At 38.0% G+C, this 23758-nt stretch overlaps 1 protein-coding gene across 1 annotated transcript; it reads left to right on the top strand.

Annotated features, from left to right (window-relative positions):
* Positions 1-6978: 6978 nt before the first annotated feature.
* LOC114458984 (very long-chain acyl-CoA synthetase-like) lies at positions 6979-22362 on the top strand. Its single transcript, XM_028441366.1, has 10 exons — positions 6979-7478; positions 8998-9207; positions 9296-9454; positions 12346-12470; positions 15153-15347; positions 15458-15548; positions 16611-16809; positions 17029-17126; positions 19652-19782; positions 21070-22362. Exons 1-10 carry the CDS (start codon positions 6998-7000, stop codon positions 21244-21246), a joined length of 1866 nt encoding a protein of 621 aa, XP_028297167.1. The 5' UTR covers positions 6979-6997; the 3' UTR covers positions 21247-22362.
* The last annotated feature ends 1396 nt before the right edge of the window (positions 22363-23758 follow it).

The following is a 23758-nucleotide window of genomic DNA, read 5'->3' as shown; positions in this document are numbered from 1 at the left end:
GATTCACGCGAGTAAAGTCATTTGTGCATCTGTAACGGCCGATTAGTAAAGAGGACAAATACAGACAAAAAAGTAGCATGCTTTGCAACATCAGATTGATCTCTTATATTGTGTGGTATTTTTTTATTCTATGTAATGTCTTAATGATGTAAAGCACTTTGAATTATTTTTTATGCATGAAAAGCACAATATAACAAAGTTTTATTGATTTGATTCGCATTAACATTTACAAACACACAAATATCGGATTGGGCTGCAAAGGTTTGCTAAGACCCTGGCAAGAGTAATTCAAAATTAATGATAAAAAGTTTTTTATTACATATTTCTCTAAGAAGCAAAATGTTCTCTTTAACAGGCCTGTATCACCCAATGTGTGGGTGCCCTAAAGGTATGGCAGCTAGGGACACTCACAGCTTTCATGACTGATGAGATAAAAGCTCAGCTGAGGTAAATACTATATATAGTGTGAACTGTTGCACTGTTTCACTTTATATGGCCTTGTAACAACCTCTCATATCAAAAATCGTTGGGGCACATTGGTGCCAAAGTAGGGCCACGTGTCATCTGCACACTGTGCTGGCACACGATCAGCTCCAAAGTCCTTGAGTTTGAGAGCACATCTGTGTCAAGCAGATGTTCGTCACTCCAAGGAACAAAAGAAAAGAAAACAGCACTTTGAACATTCAGCCAAATTGAGTCAAATCAAAGGCTCTTCCATGCTAGGTTTACAATCTTTTCTTAAAACATTCAATTGCATGGATTTTTCTTCCTTTTTCCCCCTATGTGTGACTAGAAGCCCGACTATAAGTGATCTATACACTACGTGAAACTTGGTGCTTGCCTCAGTTTTTCTTTCCCACTACATTCATTGGCTTCTCCATTATTTGTTGTTATCTGTCAGTCCGGTCCATCCGGCTGTGTGAACTGCCCAACAGCTTGTGACCCCTGCTCACAGTCACCTTTTCACCTGTCATATAAGTTTCCCACTGGCAGGTTTTCAAGTTGGCTCACTTTCCAATTCTCTGAGTCTGAGTTAGAGATAAAAGCCTTAAATGTCTTTATCTCTCTTCGTTGCCTTTTGAGTTGAAAGAAAGCCGTGCAGTTCAGGTTTTAGATTGTAAAAACTCATCAAGTCTGCGCATGTTGTCAAAGGTTTACAAGTTAACTATGAGGAGTGCAATCTTTTAGCGACACACATGCATGCTTTGTTCATGCAGAAAATAATTAAGTTGTAATACGTTTTATTCTTTTGCTCATTTGTGACCATAGCCCTCCCTATTGTAGGATAACCCGACTTTATAGGAGGAAAAGACCATATAAAAAGAGGAGGGCAGAGTTACATCATTGTGAAAGAGGAAATACAAGGTAAAGGAATACTGGGAGGGCTACAAATAGAGGGACACAGGGTTATTTGGTCAAGGTTTTGGGAACAGACCAGTCTGTAATTCGAAGGTAAACAAGCTTTCAGCATGTGTCTCAGTGAGTCTGCTGCTTTTCAGAGCTCTCAGGGTTTAGTATGTTGCTGGTAGCGATAGTTTTTTAAATTACTTACGTGAATTATCATTTACAACTCCAACTCTCCGGTTACAACTTCTCGATTCTGCCGGTACAAAGAACCACAAAATACTTTTCTTGTGTGAATCCCACCTTCATACACTAGGGGGCTTGGTGTAAGTTACAGGTCAAGCACCCCTAGTGACCAAAAGTTACACAGTGTGCCTTTAAAGGTGCTGTCTGCAACTCTCAGATCCCTCTCGCCCCGCTGCTCTCTTGCCCTGCCTCCAAACTTTCTAAAGTCCCTCCCTCAGAGCAGCTAACAAGCTAACGTTAGTCCGACAGCAACATCACAGTAATATAACATGCACTGTTAAAAGCATGTTTCAGCAGCGCTTCTCTCTCTCTTTGTGCACACACCAGATTCTAGCAGCATCAACAACACAGTGTCACTTACAGCACCCAAACGGAGGCTGCTGCGCGCACACACAAACACATGCACCACATAGTTCTAGTGTAACAATCACAAATCAAACATAATGTAAATCAAGCAGCAGTAATTACCTTTCAAGCAGAAAAGTCACCAATTCCATCTTCTACTCCTCCAGACCATACACTGTAAAAAAGATGATGCTCCAGCCCAGGAAAGCGGGGGGCCTGTGAGCAACAGCTGTCAGACAGTCCACCAAACCCAATCCTGGCTCTGATTGGTTCTTTTTGCTCGATCGCGGTGCATTCTGGCAATCTGCCAAAAGCTGCAGGAGCAGCAGGGGGTGGGACTCAATGAGTCTGTTTTTTTTTCACAGAAACTACTAGTTTGATGTAAAGATGTCCTTGCATAGTGACAGCTTTAGCAAATATGACAAAAACTCACTTTTGTAAGAGTTGGAGACTGTTCCAGTAATAATGGGATGCCTGTGTAATGCTGCCACCTTGTGGTATTGTTGCATTTGTACTTGTACCCAGAATGCTTTGCATTAAAGAAAATGTAAAATGGCTTCCTAAACGACGTGGCTCTGTGTTACAACATAGACTGTAACTTTAAAGAGGATTTAAAGCTCCCATGTAAACGTGGCCAATCACATTTCACCTGCTCTGTTTCCACTTTAGAGTGTATGTGGCCTGTCTCCGATGAATCATAAACTCTGGTTCTGCATCCAATGAAGAGCCGTGTCTACAGTAAAGATGGCTGCATAGAATTATTTCTGTTGCCTCCCTGCATTAAGATACAATGGAGCTACGGAAACCCAAAATAAATCTGTCCTGATGCAGGGCTGCCAAGTTTCAGAAAATGACGAGTGAGACTGTAGTGACATGATGTGTTCCGGAGGGAAAAAAATGTGGCCTTTTTTAACACGGCTTTGGCCTGTTTTAACGTTGATTTATACCTGATGACTGATGACCTCACCTCCATGCCAGCGGCACTGTCAGACATCTGCACTGAGCCTCTGACAGACAGTCGCAAACACAGCTGACTGTGTTTGTCCGTGCACTGGGGGGGTTCGTTTTTTAGACGGGTTAACTAACACTATAACACACACACACACACAGACAGCAATATAAACGATGAACAAAAGTGGGTAGTTACATACCATCTCAGACGTCTGTCAATTAGAAACACTTTCTTTCTGAAAGCATGTCACGACTCGGTGTGTTGTGGGAGGTGTCTGAGACTGCTTGTCAAGGCCCGCCTTACGTTGCTTCTGATTGGTTTATTATTGTGTGATGCCTGCCGTGGTTGGTTAGATTTAGGCACAAGGAGACATGGATTGGACTGTGATTGGTTATCTCGGTCAAGGCTACAAGGTACAAGGCTTTGCACAGTACTGAATCTGCACTTTTAAAGGTTTTTAATGACCTGTTTTTAATGACTGATTCTGGAGGTTCTGCCATTTTAGTGCTTTTAGACTTGACGGCTGCTTTTGACACAGTCGACCACACAATTCTTTTAGATCGCCTAAGAGATCGTGTGGGTGTCAGGGGGACCGCGTTGGAGTGGTTTAGGTCCTACCTGTCGGAGAGGTCATTCTCCGTCAGGCTGGGGGACTCCACTTCATCTTCTGCCCCACTTCACTGTGGAGTCCCCCAGGGATCTATCCTGGGTCCCATACTTTTTGCTATATATCTCCTCCCACTTGGAGAGATTTTTAAGAAACATGGCATGTCTTACCACTTCTACGCAGATGACTGTCAAATTTACTTGCCCATTGCAAAAAATGACCACAGCCCCCTGACACCCCTGCTCCACTGTCTGGGTGACGTCAAGGCTTGGTTAGCCCAGAATTTTTTAAAACTGAATGAGGGAAAAACAGAAATAATGGCATTTGGATGTACCCTCACAGACTTGGGATCACTCCAAAAGTATTTGCATCCCAAAGTCACCAGCCTTGGCGTCACCATAGACAGTGATTTTAAATTTGATAAACAGATCAATGGCGTCTTAAAATCGGGTTTTTATCATCTTCGTCTTTTATCCAAAGTTAAGCCTTTTAATCTTTTTGAACAAGTCGTGCACGCTTTTATTTCAAGCCGTCTGGACTACTGCAACGCACTTTACTCGGGCATCAGCCAAAAGGCACTTACCGCTTGCAGTTAGTCCAGAACGCAGCGGCACGACTTTAACAGGGACCAAAAGCGTGAACACATCACCCCAATCCTTGCTATCTTTGCATTGGCTCCCTGTTAAATTTAGAATTGATTTTAAAATTTTACTGTTTGTTTTTAAAGCTTGGAATGGACTGGCCCCTCAGTATATCACAGACCTCATCCAAATTTACCGACCCCCGCGCGCTTTGAGGTCTGAGGGCCAGCTCCAGCTCGTGGTTCCGAAGGCGAACCGTAAAACTAAAGGGGACAGAGCGTTTTCCGTTGTCGGCCCTAAGCTGTGGAACGCTCTGCCCCTCCACATCCGTACGGCCCCCACTGTGGAGTGTTTTAAATCTCGTCTCAAAACTCACTTTTATTCTCTGGCTTTTAGCACCGCGCAAGTTGTGTGGTCCTCTGTGTCTTTTATTTTATGTTATTGAGTTTTATTCTTATTTATAGTTTTTAATGTGTTTTTATTTATATTTATTCTTTTAAACTGTTTTATTTTTATTTATTGTTTTATACTCATTTAGTGGCAGAGCTCATTTGTAATGTTTTGGTTTTATTGTTGTGGTCGCATGTTCAGCACTTTGGAAACGTTTTGTTGTTTAAATGTGCTATATAAATAAAGTGGATTGGATTGGATTGAATCAATCAGAGTTACTCAAGCTACGGCAAGCCGTGAGGACCAAAGTTGATTATCATGAAAAAAATAAATAGAGTATTGAATGGGGAAATATTAGCGTGAGAAATGTCAAGTGTGGCATGTGGTGTGAGAATGCGTCAAATTGCGTGGCTGTCACACTCAAAGCGTGAGACTTGGCAACTCTGCTGATGCCAATGCTGTGGTTGTCAAATCCACCAATATTTTTAACCAAGTTTCCACAACGGAGGGTGGGTATATAAACACAGAACTGTCTCAATTTTCTCAAAATCTCATTAACACATTTTATTGATAATAAAAAAAGATTACTTCCCTGAACCGAATGTTGTCAGCCTATGAGAGAGTGGGCTAGTACAAGTTGTAGTTCATCCTGCTATGGCAGGCAACACCGGAACTACGTCTGAAATCCTCGATCACCAGAGTGCAGAGCTATTTCTATGAGGTAGATTTGTGTCTTTATTATTTTTGTGACTTGGGAAGCCTTATGTTATATGAACCTGCAGTGAACTGCCCCATGTGACCCCTGACAGGAGGCAAGGGTTAGCTTTTCCTCTGTACAAAAACAGGAAGCGTATAATTAGTGTTTGCTTGCTGTGATTTCATGCTGCATAGGAGACATTCTGCATTGCACAGTGAAGTTATCTGTATCTATATCTTCTCTCCCCTGGTCCTTAAATAGTGGTGTTACGTGTTTCCTCTATGGCCGGTCTCCCTCCTTCCCTCCTTTTTCCGGGTTTTCTTTTTTGGTTTAACAGTTAGTTTTGGTTGAGGTAGCTTAGCCAGGGTGGGGCCTGGTCCGATGGCCCATGGAGCGGTTAGCCAGGTTCTTAACCCCTCTTTTCCTTATTTTGGCCGGCGCCTGTAGCCTTTTTGGTTTGTTGATTTGTTTTGACTCATTAATGTTTTATTTACAATAAACTTGCCAACTCGAACCCTTTTGTCTGTGTCCTTTTGTATATGTTAGTGGTCTCACTTCATCAAGCCACATTTTCTTGAGGAGACTGTAACAAGTGGATTTCAAAGAAGCCACAACCATAGAACCCCTAACCCCCCCTTCTCTCCCCGTCTGTGCTTTCTCCCCTCTCCCTCTGACCTTTTTCTCCAGGTTTGCTGATTTTTTTAACTTAGTAGATTCTGCTCTTGACATGGGGATTAGCACAAAGTGTAATTTCAAACCTGAAAGTCACAAAACTTACATAAAAAGCCAAAAATATTGTATCCTAATGCTTCTCAAACGTTTTGGCCTTGGCAAGTACCCCTTTGGCCGACAACATTTTGCTCAGAATACTGTGAAAAAATATCTATAGAGCATAAAGATGGAATATATGTGTTGACACATTATAAAGAATCCCATTTTGTAAATAAGTGGAAAGAAACTGTGTTAAGTGTAGACAGATAGATATATTTCTAAAGTTTTTTTTAAATTATTATTATTTGTGGTCATCTTCCAACTTGTGTGGGACCAAGAGTGACCCTTGAATAAAAATCCACATCTTTTCTTGATTTTAATTGTTAATTTGACTCTGTCTGTCTGTCTGTCAGCTCTCAAATTCAAATTCAAAACAGCTTTATTGGCATGAGAAAACAGGTTTACATTGCCAAAGCAAGTGTGAGAACCATGTACACACGAAATTATTAAATGTTTTAAAATTTGTGCAAAACAAGAAGATTAAAATAAAATAATAAAATAGGCTTTCATTATATATATGTAGAACACAATTTACAATTAAGACATAAATGTTATAAAAGGGGAGGTTATGTACAGAATTTTACATATATTAATATACACACACATATGCGTCTGGTTATACAAGCACATACAGTACATCTCTGGTCATATATATATACAGTACATGTACACAAACACCTACATATGTATCTATTCATGCATGTATCTATATATACATAAATGTAATGGGACTGTAGGGTCTCTCTCGAACCCCTACTGTACCCCTATTTTAGAAACACTGCACTACAGTGTGCTGCTTGTGTCTAGGTATTTTGCTCTTATGGATTTACAGTATAGGCTACATGTGTGATGTTCCTTGAAGATCCTTAAGGGGTTTCTCTCTGACACTCCTGGGAACATATAGGCCCAAGTTTTTCCTCGTGTGTGTGTGTGTGTGAATGCTCCGCCCTGATCCTTTAAACTCCTTATTTGCCACATTCCACATTTTGCTGCTGCGCCCTCCTCCTCCTCCTCTTTTCTTGTTTTTTTTTTTTTTCTCCACAAAACTTTTCGACGGTTTCACGATGGAACTTTTTTGTTTATCAGTTATTTTAGCAACTATTCTCATAATTCCGTTCATACTGAAAACATTCCATCCTTACGTTTGGATGGACATGTTGTACATTAGAGACTTGGTTTGTATGTTGGTGCGCTTTTTGTCGAGGCGCAGAAGGAGACCGTTATTTCTGGTTTTGGATCGTTTTTTGGAGCAAAGCGTTGCGCATCCTGACAAGAAGTTTCTAGTGTTTGGGGAGGAGAGCTACACCTACAGCTACACGGATCTACAGAGTAATAAAATAGCCAACGCGCTGCGGGCGCAGAGCGGCTACAAAGCGGGGGACACCGTGGCTATGTTCATGGGCAACGAACCCTCCTTCATATTCACCTGGCTGGCTCTCACCAAACTCGGCTCTCCTGCGGCTCTGCTCAACCACAACATCCGCTCCAAGTCTCTGCTGCACTGCTTCAACTGCTGCAAGGCCTCAGTGCTGATAGCTGCCTCAGGTACAGCTGTGCACATCTGTCCTGCCTCGGTCAATCACTGCAGAGCACTTTCTGTTCATTTTTTAATTCATCTTATTCATTATTATTATTATTATTATTATTTTTAAACTTTCTATTGTTTATTCACCCCCATAAGATACAAAATGACAAATGACTGATCGTAAACAATGATGGGCCCTGAACATGTAGATATATACAGTATGATATAAATAGTAAATAGCTTTCTAACAGAGGTTAACTAAACACATATTTAATTTTGGAAAGCCAGCAGTAACTTAAAAAAAATGGAGGAAATGTTTACATTTCAACATGAAACATTTAATTTTTCCCAATGTATGCATTTGTTTTATTTTCATTAAATTTTATGGAAAATTAATTCAATTCAATTCAACTTTATTTATATAGCACAAATTACAACAGTCATCTCAGTGCGCTTAACAAAATATTAAGTCCATAGTAAGAAACAAAATAACGAGCTAATAATAATGAGCTAAATGTTCAATATATGTTGGCTATAAAAAAAAAACGTTTTACATTCGACACCTTGTATCCTTACTTATGTTATAGGAAACCTAGAACATGCCCCAGTGCCCTTTGACTCAGTTTAGGATCCACTAACTATGGGAGTGTGCTGAAAGGTGTCTCTGTAGTGAACGTTTTGGCATGTTTCATTAGAAAAAAAAAGACTTTTAGGAACTTGCAGCTAGACATCAAAAAGCTACACACCATGCTTCTATAGAAAATGAATACCTGGTGAACACTACTACTACTACTACCAGTACGTATAATAATAATATGGTCACAAAAGTGGGTCAGTAATGAAAAATAGTATTCATTTGTAATTTTGCAATTGTAAAGTGAAAATGATAGATCATAGAACATGAATAATTGCACAAAATCTTGGCTCCATGAAATAGTAAAATACAGAAATTCAAGGAAACTCCACACATGAGCTGTTTTATGACCCTCAGCTGGGTGTTATGTGTATACTGTATGTTACTGTTGTAATCGTAATTGTGTTCCGATAATTTACTTTGTAGTTGGCATGGAAATTCTATAAAGGCTGTCATTAACAATTTAAACGCATACCTGGGTAAGATGCCCACATCAAAATTATTAATACCAATATTTTAATGTATATAAATCAACCCTAACAAGGTAACCAAGACATGAAAAACAAATTGCATGATAGATAATATTTTTAGTGTATTTTACAGCTGATTTAAGACATGGGTCAAAACTGACCCGTTGCCATAAGCGACGCTAACAGAAAGCTAAACACAAGAGAAACTTTATGTTATTTATTAAAGGTTCAGTAATTGAGAACATAATTGTAATTGAGTTGTAATTGAACATGGATAGTTAAAGATGTAATTGTAAGTGAAAAATGTACCGTAATTGACCCCAACGCTGATCCAAAGATTACAGTAACTTAATTTTTTCACTGAATTTACCTGCTTGATCTGTGTAGGCCTATCTTATTTTAGTAAAGATTGGGAATGTTTTCCGTATACTACAGATTTAAAGGATGCAGTAAAGGATGTGCTGCCCTCGCTGCTGGAGCAGAACGTCACCGTCCTCCTGATGGCCAAAGACTCCGACACAACAGGCATCCAAAGCTTCTCTGAACAAGTGGAGGAGGCCACAGACGCACCACTCCCCCGATCCCTTCGATCACACGTCACATTCAAAAGTCCTGCAGTTTATATTTATACCTCTGGAACTACAGGTGTGGTAATGGCGGAATTTCATCCTTAGGTTTCTATACTGGGTCGTAATCGACAAAGTGACGAGTTCTGTTTGGTTCTGTGTCTTAGGTCTCCCAAAGGCCGCTGTGGTAAACCAGAACCGCCTTTTAACGGCTCTGGTTATTTTGTCTTCAAACGGTGTGAAGCAAACCGACATCATCTACGTCAACCTGCCACTGTATCACACAGCAGGATTTTTAGTGGGTTTGATTGGCTCCATCGAGACAGGTAAAGGCATATGGGAGGGAGATCCTTCAAGAGATTTGAGTGAGATGGCAAATTAGTTCTTTAGAATTAAAAAAAAAAAAACTTTATCTACCAACACTGCTATTTTTTATTCATTTATTCATTCAATTTTTTGTTTTTATTTTGTGAAAGCATTAAAATACTGTGCACACTTTTAAGGAGGGAGATTCAAAAAACCATTTCAATCAAAAAAAGTTTACTTTAATCAAAAATAAATATTTTCAATCAAAGAAAAAAAAAAGTGTTCAAATGCAAAAAAAAACAAAAAAAAAAACATTTGAGACCCAAATAATTGAATTTGAAAACTTTTTTTTCTTTGATTGAAAATATATATTTTTTTCATTGAAGACATCTTTTTTGTATTTGGGCCATATTATGGTAGTACATTTGTGTCTTTATTAATCAATCGAAAAATAAAACATTTAAATTAAAAAAAAAAAATATTCAGTCATAAAGAAAAAAAAAAGTGTTTGTAAAGCAAAAAAAAAATGAGAATGACACTTTCAGACAGTATCAGACAGTATACAGTGGTGCATCTTTTGCTGCTCACAATTAAGATTTTTATGCTACAAAACAACAACAACTAAAAACTAAATACAGAAGTTCAAGTGAATGGCTTCAGAAAACTCAAGAAACTGGAAAAATGTATTCAATTCAATTCAACTTTCTTTATATAGCGTAAATTACAACAAAGTCTTCTCAAAGCGCTTAACAAAAGATAAAGAAAAAAAATTAAAAAGTAAATAAAGAAAGGCAAGGCAAGGCAAGGCAAATTTATTTATATAGCGCATTTCATACTCAAGGCAACTCAATGTGCTTTACATGATAAAACATTCAATTGTTTAAAATCAATAAGAACATTTAAATCAATAAGAACATCAGTAAAATCAATTAAAATCATCAGTAAAATCATCATTACATCAACAACATGACAAAAAATCTCTCTCTCAATCATATGCAGTAGAGAAAAAAAGTGCCTTTAACTTTGATTTAAAAATGTTCACATTGGATGCTGACTTCAGCTCCGCTGGCAGAAAGGTCCCACAGGGAGATTTAAAATACAATCATAAGTAATACAAACCAATTATTAGGCCCAATAGGACATCCAACAATAAAGTATACACCCAGAATTACAGTCATCCATCCACTCTTCTGTCTATAAAGGTTTAACGTATCTGTTCCACTTGGTCCACAACTTAACAAATGTGTTTTTCTGAAGGCGAAGAGAGAAAGTAATCCTTTCCATTAGATAAATGTATTAATATGAAACACGTTTTCTAATAGGCAATGAAACCTTTGTTTATAGATGGACAACTTCAACATTCCTTGATTAATGATTAATCTGAGCATGGAAAGAACAAAGGGGTTTATGCATTCTTGTCATCATTTTGTTGTTGTTATGCAGATTTTTGTTGATATGTTGTATTTATTAGCTGTTATTTTTGTGCATAATTGTCCTTCTGTGCATTTGGTTTTCCTTTTGTGTATTTTTCTAAATTTGTGTTTTTTTCTTTGTCATTTTGTGTTTTTTTTTGTTTTTTTTCTGTGTCATTTTGTGTTTTTCTTTTTTTTTTCTGTGTCATTTTGTGTATTTTTGCTGTATAGTCTATCATATTGTGTGTTTTTGGGGTCATTTTATGCTTTAAATTTGTGAACCGCACATAATTAGACCAAAAGCCGTCAGTTTCCGCTTGTCAACCTTTGCTCCAAAACCGTGTTGTAGATTTAAAATGTTTTTCCGTGCCCACCAACAAAACAATGTGAGCCTGCTGAGGCTGTGAAAGAGGCTTTTGTCAGAGACATCCAGTAATCTGAACTGATCCTTTTTCACTAAATGGGGTAAAGTTCGTCCCACGTTCTTTTTTCTTCTAAATGGGATAAAGTCCTTTCCATTATCATACAAAACCACAGGAAACACCAGTCGTTACAAACTGCTGTAGAGACATTCTATAGTGCCGATAATATGACACAGGACATGTTTTTAAGTGACAAATGCCAACTAAGCAATACAGCTGGTTTGACAGATGGAAATGTGATCTCAGTGGGCGCCACAAAAATGTGATTCTCTGATACGAGGACATTATTAACATTCATGTCAAAGGATTTTGTTTTGGTTTTTTTTCTCATTCTCATTTTTTGTGTATTTTTAAACCTTTTTAATTATTTTTGTTTGTTTTTGGATTATAATGTTTTGTATTTTTGTTGTCATTTTGTATATTAATATATTTTCTGCAGTGGCGGATCTACCGGGGTGGCATAGGGTGTCAAATGCCACCCAACAACAAAGCCTTGCCACCCCTGCTGCCACCCTAATTTGTACACACGAGCGCGGAACTATGCGGCCGCGGTCCGCCGACCGGTAATGCCCCGCTGCCGCTGCCTGACTACAATGTTTTGTAATTCCTGATAAATGGATTCAGTGCAGTAGATAAATTCTGAATTTCTCCAGTGACAGTGATCGTGATGTATCGTGGATTAATTTTCCTGCGATATATTGATTATCGCGATAATATCGTTAACGCAGGCAAAAAAATATATTGCGATATATCGCATCGCGAGGTACCTGGCAATACCCAGCTCAATAATTCAGTATGCTTTATGTACGTCTGCTATATGTTGCCACCTCTAAAATATTCCTGCCCCCTTCTTGCCACCCCACTGATTTTTTTGTAGATCTGCCCCTGATTTTCTGTGTATTTGCTTTGGGGGCGGCATATAATTAGATCAAGTGCCCATGTTGTCCTTGCCTGACCTATAAATTACACATCTTCTTAGATCATTTTTCATGTTACAAAATTGATATTTGCACATATATCATGAATATTGTCCTTTTAAATTGTAATAGTTATTTTTTGTTTTCAATTATTTTGTAGGGACAACTATTATTTTGAAGAGGAAGTTCTCAACTTCTCAGTTTTGGGATGACTGTCGGAAATACAACGTGACTGTCATCCAGTACATTGGAGAGGTGATGCGTTACCTTTGCAGTGCACCAAAGGTAAGAGCACAATAACTGTCTGATTTAATTTGAATGTTTTTTTTTTATTCCTGTAATCTCACTTTCTTTAGTTTTATGAGGATGAAAAGCCTATCCAGCCATGTGACCTGCTGCCCTGACAGCTTTAAGTGAAAAATATCCTATGACACTGATTCAGTGTTTCAAGGGTTTCAAGTGTCGATCGCTTTATATGGGGTGGTAGTAGTGAGGCGTGAACGGCTAAAAACATTGTGAAGATTTTTCTTTCTTTTTAGATTAGATTATAGTTTAGACTACTTTCAAAATGTGTGATTATTATTTTTATTTGATTTCTTTTAAAGGATGTGTCAGCCCTGGTATCGTCTATCTGGACCAGCCCGGTACATTATCAGAAACAGCATGTAGAAGCCGTTAAGTCAGTGATGCTCAACATGAAGCTTTTTATGTCTTCATTTTAATTATTATTCCCCCAGAAAACTTTATAAGGGTGAAAACATTTAAAACCTTTTTACACCTATTTCCTTTTGCTTCAGCTGCTTTTTGCCAATAAATATCCCTTTTTTCCAATTTTTTTTTTAAGTTCTTTTGACACTGTTATTCAATTTATGCCCTTTCTTAAACAATTTTGGGCCACTTTTCATCCAAATAAGTTAACTATTGCCTAATAAATACCACTTGGGGTTTTTTCCTTACATTTTGCCTCTTTTTGTTCCACATTTGCCCTTTTTCACTATTGTTTGCCACATTGTGCTCATTTAAGATACCCTTTGCCATTACATACCACCCGGTTCCTCTTTAGTTGACCATTTTTTAGCTACTCTTGTCTGCTTTTGGCCCATTTTAGTCACTTTTCACTCTTTTTTTGCCACGTTTTTGCCGCATTTGGACCATTTTTAGCCAGCGGACCGGACTGGCCCACTTCGAGTCGACGGCCCACGGGAACGATGCCCGGTATGCCAAATGGCACCACCCATGCTTCCAGGTCAGGCACCATTAAAAAAAGGATACGATAACAATGTCAGAATGCTCATTAACCAGCAAAAACCGAGTCAATCCGGGGCCAGTTGTTCATTGGGCACCGTTTAAAGGTTCACGCATGCTTCTCCCTGACTATCTCCTCCTTTTCCTTTTTTGACAGCTGCAGGGGGTGGGGGTGGGGGGTGGGGTGGATTGCTGTGAACAGGCAGCAACAAGCTGCAATTCAGCCTAATGTAGAGGGAGATAACTTTCCAAATCTGTACATTCTCACAGCACAGTCGAGCACAGCTGGCCTACCAAAATAGAAATCATTAAATCCCGACTCTCAGGTTCCAGTCTTGTGCGTCACTGTTGGCTGGTTTGCATGAGTTAAAATTTAATTTCATTCTTTCGAAATGGTCAGAATTGATTCAATACAGTGAGATGTTTAGAAGAATGTGCCGGTAGTAGCGTTTGTTTATTTTGGAGTACTTTGAATTATAAGGCCATTCAGAGTATCCGGTGGCATCACATGAAGAGCAGGATCATTTTACCGCATGACCCTTGTATAATCTCAGGACGTGGTTTGTCTTTATCTGGTCACTTCTAGGAATAGATTTTGGCCTTTACTTAGGAGGACCATATGTAGTGACTTGGCTACAAATCTTCTGTATACAAGTGTTCAGGCTTGTATTTATAGTAGGAAGCATGACATCCTTATTGCTGTACTTGGGTCATTGAAATAGGTAGAGCGTATTTAAGCCAAATGTATACATTTAGTTTTTAATGTAAAAAAGACGAACAGCCTTTTGTACAGTGTACACTATAGTTTACACTATAAACTACAGTGCACTATTAGATATAGTCCTATTTATTTCCATGTTCCACACACTGCTATAATTGTAATACTACACTTCACCAGTTAAACACTACACGAGTCATGACAACCTCTCTTTAAAACTACACATCATAAGATGAGCCACTCCAGCAGAATAATTGATCAAAATTTGGTTATGAGAAGAAAAAAAATCTGCTAAATGTCAGTAAATAAAAACAAATATTTAGTGTGCAGAAATGTTTATTTATGAACATAAGTCAGAATAACGAGCCAAAGCTTATGTTTGATGTTTATTTTATTCTTATATCCAACATTTACTTTCCAATATATTAGGAAATAAAAAAGGTACATTCTATTCTGCATAGATAAGGCCTAGGTCTCACATTTGGGGCCCTCTTGTGGCTCATGGTGACTTATGCAATTGTATAGTCTGCATATTGCCAGAAATGTACTGTACATGTTGTACTGTACATATACTCCTCATATTCAGACTGTGTGGCTCTGTAAAGTAGCAGAGTCTAGCCTGTAAGCACTAAGTTTGACCACAAATAATTTCAACATTAATGTGCCAAAGTTTGCACCTCCAGTTATATTGTATATCAATTTCACTTTCTCCAGTGGGCCGAATCGGATTCCCTGAAGGTCCAGATTTTTGGCTCTCGGGCCTTGAAATCGACACATGTGCTCTATAGTAACACAACACAGAAACAAACACAAATTGCGTAAGGGCTTATATTGCACAATCTGCATATGGCCAGAAACGGCTGTGTTCACAAACTCATATTTTTCCTGCCAAGAACGAAAAGGGAACTAAAATGTTTCATACAGTATGTTTGTGGTATACAGCTGTGTGTTCATCCTGTTTCACTGAGGATTTTTTTTTATTTTTTGTGTTTCTAAAAATGCAGAGAGACAATGACAAGGACCACAAAGTGAAGCTAGCCATTGGCAACGGTATCAGAGCCGAGATCTGGAGGGAGTTTCTCAACCGCTTTGGAAACATTCAGATCCGCGAGTTTTATGCTTCCACCGAAGGAAATGTGGGATTTGTCAATTATACTGGGAAGATTGGCGCTATTGGAAGGGTTAATTTCTTTCATAAGGTAAGTGTGGAAAGTGGAAAGTGTGTCCCAGCGGTTATTTAGAAATCAATCTTGTGAGATTTTAATTTTTTCATTTATTTTTTTCTTGTGCCCTTTATTTCCACCTGTAGAAACTGTTTCCTTACGCTCTTGTTAAGTATGACACGGAACTCGATGAGCCAGTGCGGGACGCAAACGGGCTCTGCATAGAGACACGAAAAGGTAAGGGACACCTCTTTATCTCAGAGCAGCTGCTATATTCAAATCAAATAGTGGATTCAGTTTCAGAAAACGTTCTTTATCCCTGAGGGGCAATTCAGTTTCAGTTACATCACATTCAAGAAAACATGAAAAGACACGTATACCATGGGAGTACATTGGAGGACAGGGGCGGGAGAACTGTGGGTCGCCACAAGGGCAGCGCCCCGTATTTAGGTGAAAAGTGGGAGGACAACAGGAGGAGAGAAGAGGGGAAAAGCACTTAAAACATTATTTATTTATTTTTATTATTTTGCTCAATTAAAAAAATCCAATACATAAAGGATTTTTATTTGTCATTATGTGCATGAACACGTATATAACAAAATAATGTCTCCAAGTTCCCCGTTAAGCACTTAATGAATAAATAGAGTAAAAGAATAACAGTATAGAAGAATACAAATAGACAAACAATAATATAAATAGAATAGAATATATACAAAATAATGCAAAATGACAACAATATCAGAGAAATAGATATACAGTGCAAGAAGAGGCAGAAAGCTCAAAGAGCTTAAATAAATGTTATTCTTTCTCAAATTAAAACACCACACACAATGTGTAACAACTGTTTTCTGTACTTTAACTTTATCAAATATAAATCTAGTTCAAATAAAAAACAGAATGAAAATATCTGATTTGGTGCGTATTGTCACTTTGTATTTCAATCAAATTTTATTTATAGAGCACTTTTCATATATACAATATAATATAAAGTGCTTTACATCATTAAAACCTTACATACAATAAAAAATACCCCACGCAAACAATTCACAGGAAATCCCACAATAAAATACAGCTAAAAGTGCTCTCACAAAGACAACAATAAACAGAACATCCAAGCCGTACAAACCCCATCCACCGCACACAGACACACAGGTTAAAATGATTTGTAACACAGTACAACAAACATGATCAAAAAACACATTTTAGAGAAAGAAAGTCTCTGGGGTCGCCAGAAATTTGTGATTTGTGAAAGAAAAAGGTTGGGAACCACTAGACTAATGGTTTCTATTGTTTTTCTAGGCGAGCCTGGACTGCTGGTGTCCAAAATCACAGACATTGCACCATTTGCTGGCTACGCCCAAAATGAGGAGCAAACGGAGAGGAAAAGACTTCGAAATGTTCTCAAAAAAGGAGATTTGTACTTTAATAGTGGTGACCTAATGAGCATTGACGAAGAGAACTTCATTTACTTCCAAGATCGTGTGGGTGACACATTTAGGTACAGTCCTTTATCTGACTAAAAAAGTATTCAAAATTACTTATATAGTAACTTTCATATCAAGCAGTGTTGTAAAAGAAGAAAAAAAATCCACCATTTCTTTCATCTAAAGTTTTTACTGTGTGAAATCGTGCACACGTTTTTAGCCTCACATCAATTAGTTTGTGTTTTTAAAGTTAACTTGTAGAACTTAAAGTTGTCATTTGTGTGAGTTTGCAGGTGGAAAGGAGAGAACGTTGCTACGACCGAGGTGTCTGACATCCTAACCATATGTGACTGTATCAAAGAAGCCAACGCTTATGGAGTCCAAGTGCCAGGTGATTGGCTTTCATAAATAAAACACATATAAACTATAAATGTAAATGTATACAAATAAGTAGATGTGGAAAATTAAGAATACAACATGGCTACACAGAAAATATGAAAAGGAATCAAAAACCTTTAAAACACCGACATGGAAAAGTAAGAATACAACATGGCCTGTTGCGGCCCTTCAAACCCCTTTTAATTCAGGGGCCAAATAAGTACCCTAGTTTGCACTTCCACATATACATTTTTTTTTCTTTTTTTCTGTTGTCTGCACATGCTGTCAAAGGTCAACACTACAAGAAGTGCAATCATTATGAGACAGCAATGCATGTTTTGTTATTGCAATAAAATAAATTGATTTATTTTAATGCTTAATTGTGACCATCACCAGCCCTCCCTAAGGAAGAGTAAGAAATCTTTTATTATAGGGAGGATATAAAAAGGGAGAGCAGTGTTACACCTAGGTGGGGGAGCAGGGGGAGAGACTCAAGGTAGGAAATAGAAAGGGTGGGGAAGAACAGATTATTTTACAGTGAGGGTGAGATGTGAAGTTCTAGAACATATTGTGCTTATTATGTTGTGTAATCAAGCCAGGATAGTGACAAGCTTAGCTACAAAGTTGGTGGCTGTGGACAGGGGGAATGAGTGAGTGGAAATACCTAAAGCAGGTATTTGGGATCAACGTGTTTAAAGTTTTATCCCACATCCCAAGGCGTGCCAGTGCATCGTAGACCAGTGTATGTGCAAAAACCGCTACCGCAAACCCAGGAACTGCTTCCACATATACATGATAAATAAATAATGGAAGAAACAAACAATATCCAAGCAACAAGTGACAGATATCAGTCCCTGCAGGATGCTCACTTTACATTTCCTTGATTTTGTCACCATATTTAATTTAATTTTAGGAAATGTTGTGGATTAAGTTGAGAAAATGTGTAGAATTTGGGGGAAAAAAAATATAGTTCTTTCAACAGTTTGCAATAACAAATGACTGCCATCATCTGGTATAACAATGGGAAAACTCTGAGCCCTGACTCAGTGTTTAAATTACAAATAATTTAGGCAAGGCAACTTTATTTGTGTAGCGCGTTTCATACACAGGGCAGTTCAATCTGCTTTACATGATTAAAAAGTGCAACAGAAAACATTTAACAGTTTAATAAGAACATTAAAGGATCTATATCATGCTATTTTAAATCTTCCAAAGTCAAATACAGCCACATATGATACCGTTAATATTAAACATTTTGCTAAATAAAATACTAATTTATTAGGAAATATTATTTATTTTCTTTCATCCCGGACGTTGAGACACACAGTTCTTCTGGAGCGCCGCCTCTCCCTGTGTGAGTGCCGCCCATTTCATGATGTAGCCTATAGACTACCGGCAAAGCAGCATGGGCAACAGGCACGCCCACGAAACGTCATAAACACATTTCTAAAGAGGGAGGAGCATAGTTCTGTGGAACCTTACGTGCTCGACCATCAAAAAAGATGTTCTTTGGCCGCTCGCATGCCTTTAGCTTTGAGAGATTGGGCGTGTATGTGCAGCAGGCACTTCCTGGAGGGAGCGGTTCAGACTTTAGTGACATCACTAAAGTCTGAACCGGAGGGACCGCTCGTTTTTTAGAAGAGAGCAGGATTAGTAAGGATTGCTCAGAGATGCAGGAAGGAAGCCCAATAATACTTTGGGGGTGATTTTGATAAGGAATTAACATTGTAACAAGGTTAAAAGCTCAAACAAATTGACTTAGCATGATATAGGACCTTTAAATCAAAACATTTAAAATCAGCAGTAAAAACTTTAAATCAACAATATTATGATTGAAAATCTCCCTGTCATTCATACACAGTTGAGAAAAAGAGTGCAAACATTCTAGCTGTTTTCACCTTTAACGCGGGTCTGGTTCTTTTTGGCATGAAATCAACAATTTGCTAAAAAAAAAACAACCTCAGAGACTTTGGTCCCTAATGCCAGTGTTTCTCAAATGGGAGTATGTGTACCCCTAGGGGTACGCAATGGCACTACAGGGGTTACTTGGGAGACAGAGAGAGAGAGTGGGAAATTTACAAATAATAGCATTAAAAATATGAGGTTTCATCATGTATATTTTAGTTAAAAATGATAATCATAATAATGATTAGAATTTACAACAGGTGGGAGATGACCGGAAATGATAAAAACTGTAGAAATAATCCTATTCAGGAAGCACTAAATACTGTTTCATTTTGTAAATAACTCATTTACATTTACATTGTGTTATCACTCATTCATTCTATCATTATGCTCTGTAGTTGTTTTTTCATAGTATTCTGAGCAAATTGCTGTAGTTGGACAAAGGAGGTACATGGATTTAGATACGAGAGCAAATAGAGTTTGAGAACCCCAGCCTTAAGGCACCTAACCACCTTTCTCCACCACCATGTTGCTCAGTTTGAAACTTCAGCAGTTTATCTAACAGTGTTGGTGTCCGAGACTTAAAAAAAAATGTCTTCATACATCGTTCCGAATATTTGGTTTTGTGTTCAGGCCACGAAGGAAGAATCGGAATGGCAGCGGTTACTCTGACAGATGGGGTCCAGTTTGATGGAAGTAAAATATATAACCACGTGGTTAAATGCCTGCCCTCCTATGCACGACCTCGCTTCATCAGGATACAGGTGATTTGACCTCACATTCACACTTTATTGTTTTTTGCATCAATATGGTGGACTCATCACAAAACTAATATTTAATACATATGTTTGAAAGAAATATAACACCATATGCCTGCCTACAGTCAGAAGAATTGATCAAAGTCAGGATCAAAGTAAAAAAACTGGAACCTGCACAACAGATTTCTTATGTTTTGTGTTGGAGCAGGGAGAGATGTGAAGTCCAAACACACCCTGCTTCTGTTATACTCAATGAGCAGTTATTGAAAGTCTTACAACAAACGTAGTTAGTAATTACACAGGCATAACTTTTCTAAATAGCTCACCATTGGCTGGTTTACATTTACAGATGTGTTCTTTACTAGAAAGGAAACCACACACTGAAATGCTTTAGGAGGTTTTGTCACTTCAACCAGCATCACATCACATTGAATCAAACTTTATTTGTAAAGCACTTTTCATAAAGATGAGTGAGTGCAGAGTAAATGTAAATGCAGAGTTTTTAAATGAATATAAAACTTCAAGTAAAAAATACAATTATTTTCTGTGAAACTATTGCAGTTTCTACTTTCGATTCCAATTAAATAAATGTGTTGTCGCTGTTTCCAGCTTTCACATTAAAGCTGCAGTATGTAAGTCATTTTTTTGTTTCATTTGGTCAAAAATCCACAATGACCTTTCAGCATACTGTAATTCAGCTGTGACGGTATTATTCAGCCAATCAGTGATCTTTTTACTAAACAAGTGTTCTATGAGCAGTTTTTAAATCTTTTAAAAATGCATAAACTCTTATACTTTCAATTTTAGTCAACTGTATCTGTCACAGATTCAGTCAACTAAAAAACTGGTCATTTAGTTGATTAAATTGAGACTATAACTGAAATAGTCCTGATGACTGAATTTGGACTAAAACTAAGTTGCATTTTTGTGAAAAGACTAAGACTGAAACTAAGTCAAAATTTGCTTTTAAACGAACACTGTTGCTGGTGAATGACGAGGGGATTTGGTTGTTTCCATTCCAGTCTCACAGATTCTACAAACTGCAGCTTTAACAAAACATGAAGAAACTATGCATCATGTCCCCATTTGAATCACACCATCCCCCCGGTGGCCAACCCCCAAAAATACATCAGAAATGACAGGCCACCATTCAAAGTAATGCAGGCCATGGGTATCAGTTCTTGGTACAGATAAAAAAAATATATCAGCAAAGTATCGGCCTGATAACAATATTGTGTATCCCTAGTTATTATATAAATATTTTAAAAGTTGTGATAAGTCCTTTCATTCTAGGATGCTGTGGAAGTCACCGGGACATTTAAGCAGATCAAGATGAAGCTGGTGGAGCAGGGATTTGATCCAGGACGAATCCACGAGCCTCTCTATATCATTGATGACCGTGTAAAGAGCTACATTCCACTGACGGCAGAGATCTACAGCAACATCCAGTCTGGAAACATCCAGCTATGAGCCTGAGAGAGAAACTTTTCGCTTTTGATAAGAAACTTCAGGAAACACTTTACTTGAAATTTTATACATAAGGCTAACATTGCGCTATCATTAGCATGAATTAGGTGCCATGAAGGCTGTCATTAAGTGTCGTTCATAAATTCTGACACCTTTGGAGCTGGGATCTAGTTGGATTAGGTAGGGTGACCAGACGTCCCGGTTTAACTGGGACAGTCCCGGTTTTCAGAGTTACATCCCGTGTCACAGACAATTTCTCCCAAACCCTTTATTTGTCCCGGTTTTTCACAAGTTCAGTCTTGTTTATCCCGTTTAAATGGATCTAGTCTAATGCCGCTGACGGAAAAGACCCTAAAAGGAATTTCACGTGATCTTTGTGGACTGTGAGCTGTCAATCACAACTGTTGCCAACTCGATGCTGATTGGTCAGCTCGATGGCATTGACAATATTATTTGTTTGCTTCCTCATGCTTTCTCCTTCAACATGCCAAAAAGAAGAACAACTTTTTTATTATTATTATTCAAAACAATTTTATGTTAACTTAAAATTGCTCCCGTCGGGACTCCGTCCAAAAATACACCCCCACAAACTTGAACACACATCCAATATAAAAATAACAAATCCCCGCCAAAGTAAAACAAATAATAAGCTTTCTAACAGAAAGACAGAAACCTCTGCATTACTTTTCAGGCCCTTCAACACCTTATTTATGCTAATGACAGGTGTCATGTCATAGTAATGACAGAGTAATGTCAGCCTTTGCCCTTTATGTATAAAACTATAGTAAAGTGTGACCAAAACTTCCAGCTCAAGGACAGACAAAAAAACTGTTTCCTCTTCACTTTTATTAGATTCTGTGTGAACATTTATGTCAGTTTGTGGGGCGTGATGCATATCCCTGTTTCATTCTTTTTTAATCTTTATTTTCTCCTTTTATGAGTGGTGTTTTGTGTGTGTGTGTGTGTGTGTGTGTGTGTGCGCGTGCGTGCGTGCGTGCGTGAAAAGCTGGCATCCGTTTTAAAGTAAGCAGCATGGGCTTTGAATTATATAGGAATTGGTTGCAGCTTTACTGTTAATTATAATCTGTACCATAAAAATGACAATCATGTGAAAAAATAGTCAGTGTGTGTATGATTTGATAACATGGATGAATGAAATTCACAAGATTAATAATAACAAAGTTGAAGCAAACTGGAGAAGAAAGGGTCTTTGTTGCAATTGAATTAATTCCATTAGACACTGTAGTTTTAGGCATGTAAAACGAGGGAAATAATCAAGTTAACTGCTGAATTAACAGATAAAGTATTTATCCACATGTTGCAAGGTATATGTATACCTTAGGGCAGATATGAGGAACTGGCAGCCCGGGGTCAACACACGACCCTTGGTCTATTTTGTGCAGCCCCCAAAGTAAATGAACAGAAAGTTCTAATGGTAAATGGACTAGATTTATATAGCGCTTTATCACCACACTGAAGCAGTCTCAAAGCGCTTTACATATCAGCTCATTCACCCAATCACTCTCACATTCACACACCAGTGGGACAGGACTGCCATGCAAGGCGCTAGTCGACCACTGGGAGCAACTTCGACACTTCGACACATAGTCAGGTACTGGAATCGAACCCCCAACCTCTCAATCAGAAGACGACCCTCTACCACCTGAGCCACGGTCGCCCAATTTATACTAATAACACACATGACAGAGAAATACACAAAAGGACAACAAAACAACAACAAAAATGGACTAATGGACTCAAAAGACAGATTTAATTATAACAGGAACACACAAAATGAAAGAAAACTATATACAAAATTACATCAGAAATACACATTACAGCAAAACATACAACAGAAACACAAGAATAAAAGTAAAATGCTTTGTTCATGCTCATATTGGTTATTATTCTAAATATTGACCTGCATATTTATAATGTGGTCCTTGATTAGACATATTTGTGGCCTCCGTTGTGACAAAAGTTGTTTTTAGTTAATGTTATATCGAAATGATTTAGTTAAAGGGGACATATCATGCTAAATCCACTTTTTTAGCCCTTAAATGCATTTTGTTGTATATTTAGAGTGCTTAGAAGTACAGAAAAAATCAAATTAGTCTCTTCAGGTGCTCCGTAGATATCTTTTTATTCTGTTTTGCTCATATTTTTCAATCTGTTTCGATTTTTCTATTCTCTATTACGTTGTTTGAACTATTACATCACAGTATTTGCAGCGGAACTGCCAAATTAGGACATCAACTCCAGGTCCAACACTTCGAGCAATCCGCCATTTTTATTTCTCGCTTTTATTTTGTAGTCCAAGACGTCCCTGTCATTGTTTTGTTAGCATTAGCAGTTGCACCGTCTTCAGACTTCATATGTTAGCGCTGTGTGCTCGTTTTAGATCCTTGATGATATGGCCTACGTGATTTAATTTAAGTCTAAAGTTTTCATTAGTCATTTCATTTTGCCGTTTTTGTCTTTGAAAAGACTATTAAAATGCATTTCGTGACGTTAG

This window comes from Gouania willdenowi, chromosome 3, assembly GCF_900634775.1.
Source record: "Gouania willdenowi chromosome 3, fGouWil2.1, whole genome shotgun sequence".
Classification (NCBI taxonomy): Eukaryota; Metazoa; Chordata; class Actinopteri; order Blenniiformes; family Gobiesocidae; genus Gouania; species Gouania willdenowi.
Note: the sequence above shows the minus strand (reverse complement) of the source record. Positions and strands in the feature narration are given on the sequence as shown.